This window comes from Cucurbita maxima, unplaced genomic scaffold, assembly GCF_002738345.1.
Source record: "Cucurbita maxima cultivar Rimu unplaced genomic scaffold, Cmax_1.0 Cma_Scf00017, whole genome shotgun sequence".
In the NCBI taxonomy this organism is placed as follows: domain Eukaryota; kingdom Viridiplantae; phylum Streptophyta; class Magnoliopsida; order Cucurbitales; family Cucurbitaceae; genus Cucurbita; species Cucurbita maxima.
The window spans coordinates 3,109,220-3,118,709 of NW_019272033.1; the positions used below are offsets into that span (position 1 = coordinate 3,109,220).

The window sequence follows — 9,490 nt, forward strand, 5'->3', positions numbered from 1 at the left end:
AAAAAAAAAAAAAAAAAAAAAAAAAAAAAAAAAAAAAAAAAAAAGATCGAGACCAGAGAGAAAAACAACGTAAGAACGAAAGCGATAGTAAACAGAAGGAAGAGAAAACCTTGTTCTCAAGGGAGGAAAGTGAGGCGGAAGCAAGCGAGAGGATAGAGGACGCCATCTAAATCCACGCAAGAAGAAATAAGCTCAGGAATGGAGCAAACAGAAAATCAATGAAACTCGGATCAATAACAATGGAGATCGGAGTTCGCAGAGAGGATGAGGGGAGAGACAAGGCAATGGGTCTGAGGGGCAATTTGTAAATGGATGGGGGGCTTTGCTGCAAAACGGCGCTCGTCGGATCTCTACTCTGTGTTGTGGCTGAAATGGTAATTCTGGTTGCATGAGAAGGAGAGAATGGACTACTGAATTTATGGATTGCATTCGTGTCTTAAAATGAAGCCACGTGTCAGGGACTTGGACTTTATCCGCAACAATTATCCTCATTTAATTCATAAACCTTTTAATTTAATTTATCATTTTCTAAAACGGGGTAGTTTTGTATTTAATTGTCACACTATTACATTTTTTTATTAGTCCAATTTAAAGATATACCCTTTTAGTGAGCTAGTTTACAAATATAAATTTTAATTCAGTATCTTAAAAAATTTCTTAAAATGACAAGAAAAAAAAAATTAAAAGGAAACGGAGGTGTTTTAAAACTAGGACTTCTTGAGGTGTTTTAAAACTGTTTGACGGTGATACATATGGACAGACAATATCTAATAGTGATAGAATTGGACTGTTACAAATGCTATAAAAGATAGACAACGAACAATAAATTAGCAAAGAGTGGAATTGTGAGATTCTACATTGATTGAGAAGGAAAACGAAACATTATTTGTAAGAATGCAAAAACATCTCTAGTAGCATTTTAAAACCTTGAGAAACAATATTCGGATTTGAGATGTTACATAAAAAGTGACTAGACTAGGCATTTTCTAATTTGATCGCCAAGTTTATAGCCTGTAAATTTAGTCCTCACTTGGGAAATCCAAAGGCCATTACAACCTTATTTCTATGTCGTTCATCACACGAAGAGACAGATATGGCGATACGTCATATTACTAAAAGCTTGAAAGTCAATTTTGTTCTTAAACAAGAAATGAAACTTGAAAATTTGAAAATGGACAGTTAGATAGAACGTTTATGATCACTTTTCTGATAGAAACTAAGCATGAAATGTAGTGAAGAGTTCCAGACACAAACATAAAGTGAATGAATGTTCATGAATCAAAATCAAAGTTCCAACATAGAGGAAGAGATTTAACAACTAAATCCATACGTCAAAAAGAAAAGTTAACAAGGACGTAGAAATAAACCATACGACAAACTTGTGGGAGTTAATTTGCGAATGCACCCAGTCAATCGATGATCTAGTAGATACTAAACTCATCTCATCCACCTGAATACTTCAATGATCAAGGCCATAACAAAACACTGCACTAGCGTTAGAAGAAATGGCACCAAACTGAACTAAACCAACAGAATTAACTTCCGAATTGACATCACTCCAGATATAAATTTAACATAGAAGTAGCCCTAAAGACTACTCGAGATTCTCTTCGATAAATTCTTAATTGAGAGGCAAAAATTCAAACATCTAGCTCTATATTCTCTGTCTTCTCCACTACTAACGCTTAATTAGGATCAAAACAATTGCCAAGGATGAAGAGAAAATCACATGCAAAACACCTCAGAATCCGAGCTTAGTGCGGCGCCAGTGCCTTCGCTTCGCATTGTACCTGAAATATTCATCAAAATGCAGCGTTAGATTTTGAAATGAGAAATGATGAAACGAGAACATTGAGTAAAAGAAAACGGAAGAGAAGAGACCTGATGGTATTGTCAGTCCTAAGACGGATCCAGTGAGGAATAGGCCTGTTCTGTCTCATCTTCTTCGCCAACTTCTTCTTGATTCTGAAGGTCTTGTGCGACGGCTGCGCACGTTTAAGAAAATCAACCGGAAGTGTAATGCACAATAAATCCAAAGCGAGAAAACATAACGGAAATCAGTACAAGGAAGAACCAGTTACCATCTTGGAGAATCGGAAACCGGCTGCGAGGGCTACGAACAAGAAACAGAAACCCTAATTTCAGAAAAGACGAGTGAAAGAGGAGATGAGCACTTTATGTGGACCGCTAGCACAATTGTTGCTCGGTCCTAGGCAATCCCCAAGTCCATTTTGTTGACGGACAATGTAAATGGGCTGGTCCAGAAAGGCCTTTCTGAGCTCCCTAAACAATAGGCTGAAGAGTTTAAACCTAATGGTATGATATTGTCTACTTTGAACACAAACTCTCGTATATAATAATAATAAATAAATAAATAAATATCCTATATAGACGTATATGCTTCACATGGAGAAGGGAGCAAACTCCGAAATTATCTGCTAATTAAGGATTTAATTATTAGAGAATTAAACAACGATAATAGCTCTGATTTAGTAAAGAAATACCGAAGTATCCTTAAAATAAATAAATAATATAAAAAATAAATAAATAAAAGAGTTATTTAATTAATGGTTTTAAGTTATTGAAGCTAATTATTTTATTCCAATTTTCTCCCTCGTCCATGTTAAAACTGTTGACTCTCAGGCAGTCGAAGCACGTGCTTGAGCTTGACTATTTTGTCCAATCTCATTTAATTACATTCCAATAATCCAAGTATTTATTTAGCTTAATAATCAACTCATTTATACTTTAAATTCCAACATAATTTAATTTAACAGTAATTAATATTCAAATTTTACGAGCGTCCAGAATGATGACGTTGGTGGCCATTAAATTCAATTCCCTTCAATGCATTACTCTTCAGCAACCGCGTCATTGAATCAGAATCTTTTTTATAGGAAAAAAAAAAAAAAAAGCTTGATTTTCTCAGCGAGATTGGGGTTGGAGTGATGCAATAAAAACAAGCCAATTGAGCCACAAGCTTACAAACGCCTGTCAATCATTGAACAAAATCCCGTCACTTTTGTTTCTTCTGCGTTCGATTCTTCATGTGATATCTCGAGTGGAGATACTAAACTACTTTGACATCGACCCCATACATCCACTTTCCAAAAAATTTTAGTAGTGAATCATTGAACAAAATCCCGTTGTTAGACGAACACGACTCTCCACAATGGTATGATATTGTCCACTTTGACCATAAGCTCTCATACCAATGGAGTTAGTATTCCTCACTTATAAACCTATGATCATTCCCTAAATTAGGGGATGTGGGACTTTCATCATCCAACACGTCCCCTCGAACAAAGAGATGTGGGACTTTCATCATCCAACACGTCCCCTCGAACAAAGCACACCTCCCCTTAATCGTACCTTCGAGGAGGCTTGACTCCTTTTTTCTTTTTGGAGTCCCTTGTTCGACATTCGAGGATTTGTCAATCTATTGGCACGGCTAAGTTTAGGGCATGGCTCCGATACCATGTTAGACGAACACAACTCTCCACAATAGTATGATATTGTCCACTTTGAGCATAAGCTCTCATGGCTTTGCTTTGGGCTTCCCAAAAGGCCTCATACCAATGGAGAGTGTATTCTTAGATTATAAACCCATGACCATTCCCTAAATTAACCGATGTGGGACTTTCATCATCTAACACCCGTCACTTTTATTTCTTCTGCGTTCGATTCTTCATGTGATATTTCCAGTGAAAATACTAAACTACTTTAACATCGACCCCATACATCCACTTTTCATAATTTTTTAGTATTTCTGTTCATAATATAACACGTCATTTAATAATATATTATGGTAATTAATGTTGTGGGTATATTTAAAGCATAGAATTAATTAAATTTGATAAGAGAAAGGGACAAATTTAGGATGATCACCCATGTTGTGTGTTGGGCCCACATTACGCGTTTTGTATAGAAATAGGTTAATATGAAAATTTATTAATTATTATTATTATATAGTTTTGGTGGGTCCAAATGATTGCATAAATCTACCCTTTTTGACCTCTTTTTAATTCATTTAACCAATTAATCTTCCATTTTAGCTGTCAACCAAACTTAACCATATTTCCACACACTTCCCATTTACAACCAACCCTCCAACTTCTTGTTTTTACAATCTAACCCCTCCAATTCTCCAAAATTAATTTAACGACCACTCGTTTATTTAAATCCATCTGCAATTAAAATATCATATTAAAAAAATCAAGCTGATTTAAATATATAGTTATAGTTAGATTCATTTGATTTGGACGAGATGAAAATGAGGAAGAGTACAAGAAATGATAAACAAATTACTTAGAAGAAGAGACGTTGTTTGTTTATTTGTTTGTTTGTATAGTGTCCCTACCGCACATGGCCCTATTAAATTTTTATGTAGCGTAACGTAAATTAAGAATTTGAGAATATGATAGACGTTCAATGTATAATATATATATATAAAAGAAAACAAATCTTTGTCATGGATCTACTAAGCTTATAAAGTCATTCTCTATCAAATATAAGTTTCCAAAATTAAATATTTTTGCTATCTTTTGTGACATGAAACTCTCCATAACTTGATTAAATAATGCTATATATAAACCAACTGCAATTTATTATAGTAAAAAAGGGAACCAAAACGCCTGAAATTGGAGTTGTTTGTCTCTCTTGGATCAAGAGGATGATGAGTTTGATACTCGAGTCAACCTAAACACAAACTAGACAAACATGTTATAAATCAAAAGGTCAAAGATTCGAATTTTGACTTTCACATACGTGTTGAATACTCACGTATGAAAATTTATCATTATCCTGGTTGTAACATTCAAACCCATTGTTAGCAAATATTATCCGTTTTGGTATTATTATCGGCTTCATAGTTTTAAAATACATCTAACTTAGGGAGAGGTTTTCACACGCTTATGAGGGATGTTTTGTTCCCCTCTCTGGATCTCACAATCCACCCTTGTTGGGGGCCTATGTCTGGCTCAGATACCATTTGTAACCGCACAAGCCTACTACTAGCAAATATTGTTAGCTTTAGCCCATTATGTATCACTGTAAGCCTCAGGATTTAAAAATGCGTCGGGGAGAGGTTTCTACACTTTTATGAGGGATGTTTCGTTCCTCTCTCCAACCGACGTGGGATCTCAGAAAACACCCTCGTTGGGGGTCTGCGTCTGGCTCGGATACCATTTGTAACAGCACAAGCCCACTACTAACAAACATTGTCAGATTTAGCTTAGTACGTATTATCGTTAGCCTAAGGATTTTAAAATGCGCCCGGGAGAGGTTTTCACACTCTTATAAGAAATGTTTCGTTCCCCTCTCTAACTGATGTGGGATCTCTCAGCGGTGTGCCACCGTGAACGCTGGACCTTTAGGGATAGATTGTAAGATCCCATGTCAGTTGGAGAGGGAAACAGAGCATTTGTTATAAGGATGTGGAAACCTCTTCCCACCAGACGCATTTTAAAATCTTAAGGCTGACGGCGATACGCAACGGACTAAAGCGGACCATATATGTATATAGGATGGGAATGGAAAGTTGGTAGTTAGAGTTGGGTAGATAGAAGAAGAAATTTGGATTTATAGGCACATGGGGGAAGAGGGAGAGAATGGGGGGAATGGGAATAATTGTAAAGCAGAAGAAATGATTCCCAGATGGGTTATGTTTGCAGTTGCAGAAACATGGTGCGAGGTTCTATACATGTGCAACCATTTTCCGCCCATTCCCCCAACCATATTGGCCCTCTTATAATGCATTCTAGTTTGCCCTTAAAACTCCACTTCCAAAACCCATATAACAAAGTTTGGACATTTGTTTTGTAGCGACCAAAATCTATTCGAATTTGGTGATCATGTGAATAAAATTTGGTGAGTTTGAAATAACCCTTCACCTATAATATATATTATTCAATATTTCTTCACATGCCTTAGCAACCTGCCCAACTGCTAACTACTGGGGGGCATACCTCTATAGCCACCCTGTGGGACCGATCAGTATTGACCCAAATTGCTTGCCAGTGCAGTCTTTGGAAAATGCCTATCAATTTCTCTACTTAAACCCCCTCTTCCCACTTCCATTCACAACCTCTCTGTCTCCGCTCACCATGCCCAGACCACAACAAAGATTCCGCGGTGTCCGACAGCGCCATTGGGGCTCATGGGTCTCCGAAATTCGCCATCCTTTATTGTAAGTCCATTCTCCTAGCTTTAAACTAAGTCCATTCGCCATCCTTTTTGTTCACTGATTTTTGTTCATACAGGAAGACTAGAATTTGGTTGGGCACGTTCGAGACGGCCGAAGACGCAGCGCGCGCATACGACGAGGCCGCGCGCCTCATGTGCGGGCCAAGGGCGCGCACTAACTTCCCTTACGACGCCTCCCTGTCGCGCTCCTCATCTTCCCGCCTTCTCTCGGCTACTCTAACCGCCAAGCTTCACCGCTGCTACATGGCCTCCTTGCAACTCACCAAGCAATCCTCCTCTGCTGCACGTCGCCCTCAAACCGACACAATCCGAACCGATTTTTCCGTGACATCCGGCATTGCTCCCGTCGGTGTGGAAGCCGACGTGACGTCAACGAAGAAAGTCAAACTAGAGAGCGTGGATCGCGGGGAGCCGTTGGATGATGATCATATTCAACAAATGATCGAGGAGCTCCTTGATTACGGCGGAATTGAGCTCCGTTCCGCCGCCGGCCTGCAGGCTCAGCCCATTTGACATTCAACTATAGATCTCCGCCTCTAATTATGTACAAAATATGAATTAATTTAGCTAATTTAATTAACTACCCGACTTTTGATCATTTGAGGTCATTATTTCCTCTTGGCCAACCCAGATTTGTTTCTCTCTGGTTTGGCCAATTGAGTGGCGGCGCCCCCATTTTATTTCATGTACTATTTTCCAAATCCCTTTATATTACATAATTAGTATGAAATCCTTATAATTTCATTTCCCCCCCTTAATTTTTACTAATTATATTCAAATTAATCACATTAATCTCATAATTAACCGATTAATCTCTTCTTCTTTTTCCTGAGAAATCACTTTCAATATGCACCAAAGTCAAGCTCTGCAAATCCGTACATTGCCTCTGGACTTTTAAAACATACATTCAAATTTTGAATTAATGTAAATTGTCGGATTTATTTTATAAAAAAAAAATCGTAATAAATATAAAAATGAGGTAAGTGTCTTGAAACTACATGTAGTAAATTAAGTGCAACATTATAAGAAACTCTTCTAGCGTCGTCGAGTGTGTAAGACAGCTCTAAATTAATTAATCAAAATTTCCGACTTTTCTTCTGTTTTTTTTTTTATTTTTCAAACAAAATTATTAATATATTATTGTTCAAAATATGTATATGAATGATCTGAGGTCATATTTAAACGAGAGCGATCATGAGAATATAATAAATAAAATGAGAGTTCGGGAGAATGACAAAGGACAATTAAGGACCCCACTTTATTTTATTAATAAATTAAATAACTTAAAAAGGACAATGGGAAAAACAGGGTTGAAATTCACATGATTTTTTTTTTTTATTTTTTTAATTCTTATCTGAAGAACTAAAAAGGAGAAGAATTTAGCCGTTATGGATGCTAGCTAGCTCACACATCATCATTAACCATAATTATCCTCTCTATTAACTTTACATTTTGACTTAATCATTTTTTTACAATTAAATCTTTAATGATTTGTCACATTTAAAGTTAAATTTTTAATATATAAAATTTCTATGTTTAAATTAAAATTAATGTTTAGGAAAAAAGGATGAAGCCGTGAAAGAGCAGTTGGGATCTGTGGTTGGGGAAAAGGTGACGGACAAATGAGAAAGGGGCACGTCATTAAATGTCACGTCAGTCAAACGCCCTTAATCAACGGGCTTGTGGGATAACAAGCTGCCATGGGCTTCACGGATCGCTACAATGGACAATTAATTGGACTGGAGTAGGTACAAACTTGGGCCCAATTTTCGTAGTTTGATACCCGTGGGGCCCTTCATCCCAATGCTGCCACGTGTGATTCAACTACTTTTTAAAATTGGTTTTTTTCTTTCAATTTCTTATTTAATTGAATTTTGTCGTTGATTTCGTTCGTTTAAGATTTGTGCCGAGATATTTGAAATCAATTTATCACGTCATAATTAAATAATTCATAAACCTTTTTTAAAATTACAAAAAAATCACTAGTAAAAACATTTTTAAAATTTGTGTTGATTTAAATTTAATTTTATTAGACATAAAATTCAAATTTAACCTCTAATAAATCAATTATTTTTAATTAAATAGTCTAACAGCCTATGCCTGTATTAACAAATATTGTATGTTTTGATATGTTGCGTATCGTTTTCAGCCTCATGATTTTAAAACACGTTTTCTAATAAGAAATTTCCCCACCCTTATAAATAATGATTCATTCGACCTCACAATTTACTCTTCTGGTGTCTGGCTCTGATATCATTTGTAGCCGTTTAATTCACCATTAACAAATATTGTTCTATTTGAATCTTTCCTGCTATCCTCAAAATTTTTAAACCATAGACACATAAATTAAATTTTAAAATACATAAATTAAATAAAATACAAATTTAAATTTTAAATTTTAATCGAATGTAAATATATTTGAAGTATATAGTATATATTGATTAAAAAAAAAGCATAGTGTAAAATATAAAATGATTTTATTTTATTTATTTTATTTTTTTGTAGTTCCCAAAACCCTAAGCAAAGAAAAAGCCAAAATTCGCGACGACTTTTGTGGAAGAGAAAATTTGCCGGATTAGGGAAGGGAACTATCTATGCTCCCTTTTTAAAAGTTTTGGGAAATTAAAAAACAAAATAAAATAAAACCAATATTCACATTATTTATTTATTAACCTTATCATTACTCATTTATCATAGCATAATTTTGTATTAATTAACATAAAATATTTTAAATTTCCCCAAAATTAAAAAATAAATTATATAGAAAAGAAAATCATAGAATTTAGAGTACAAATATATAATAATTTGAAAATAATAAAAATTAATCCCTCTAGATTCACCATTGATGTGATATGTTGGGCAAAATAATAATAATAATAATGATTAATTGCTATTAACAATAATTTTAATTTTAATAAAACCCCATCACTTTTTAGTATCCAAATTTTAAAAAAAAAAAAAAAAGGTTAAATTTACACAATAGAGAAAGAATCTCAATGATTGTTCATGTTTGAAGCCCACAATTTTTGAATATATATATATATATATAAAGGAGATTTGCTTTTTTATTTTCTTTAAAATCCCAAAACCCCAACAAAAAAAAAAAAAAAAAAAAAAAAAAAAAAAAAAAAAAAAAACAAAGGAAATTAATAAAAAGATTTTATTTTATTTTATTTTCAATTTATGGAAACAAGTCCAAATTCATCTCCTTCCAGTGTTTCTTTGACTCACATCACATGAATCATCACTTTTTGTAAATTTAATTTTCTTTTTTTTTTTTTTTTTT

The 9,490-nt window shown here is 34.6% G+C and overlaps 3 protein-coding genes across 4 annotated transcripts in view; 1 reads left to right on the forward strand and 2 right to left on the reverse strand.

The window, feature by feature from the left end:
• The window catches only part of LOC111491805 (aspartate aminotransferase, chloroplastic), a 3,907-nt gene extending 3,619 nt beyond the window's left edge, over positions 1-288 (reverse strand). For both annotated transcript variants that reach the window (XM_023140852.1, XM_023140851.1), the window contains exon 1: positions 110-288. In XM_023140852.1, coding sequence (XP_022996620.1) covers positions 110-166 — 57 coding nt within the window. In that variant the 5' untranslated portion in view covers positions 167-288. The remainder of the gene's footprint in view (positions 1-109) is intronic.
• Positions 289-1,496: 1,208 nt separating this feature from the next.
• Positions 1,497-2,208, reverse strand: LOC111491816 (60S ribosomal protein L39). Its single transcript, XM_023140865.1, has 3 exons — positions 2,082-2,208; positions 1,882-1,985; positions 1,497-1,790 (listed from the first exon to the last, which is right to left on the reverse strand). The coding sequence occupies exons 1-3, from the start codon at positions 2,082-2,084 to the stop codon at positions 1,742-1,744; spliced, it is 156 nt and encodes a 51-aa protein (XP_022996633.1). The 5' UTR covers positions 2,085-2,208; the 3' UTR covers positions 1,497-1,741.
• A 3,710-nt stretch (positions 2,209-5,918) lies between these two features.
• Positions 5,919-6,949, forward strand: LOC111491817 (ethylene-responsive transcription factor ERF003-like). Its single transcript, XM_023140866.1, has 2 exons — positions 5,919-6,187; positions 6,261-6,949. Exons 1-2 carry the CDS (start codon positions 6,105-6,107, stop codon positions 6,715-6,717), a joined length of 540 nt encoding a protein of 179 aa, XP_022996634.1. The 5' UTR covers positions 5,919-6,104; the 3' UTR covers positions 6,718-6,949.
• Positions 6,950-9,490: the final 2,541 nt, after the last annotated feature.

Coding starts and splice junctions, on each gene's coding strand:
- LOC111491817 (XM_023140866.1), top strand. CDS start 6,105: ATGCCCAGACCACAACAAAGATTCCGCGGTGTCCGACAGCGCCATTGG. Junction 6,188..6,260: donor GAAATTCGCCATCCTTTATT/GTAAGTCCATTC, acceptor TTGTTCATACAG/GAAGACTAGAATTTGGTTGG.
- LOC111491816 (XM_023140865.1), bottom strand. Junction 1,791..1,881: donor AGGACTGACAATACCATCAG/GTCTCTTCTCTT, acceptor TGAATATTTCAG/GTACAATGCGAAGCGAAGGC.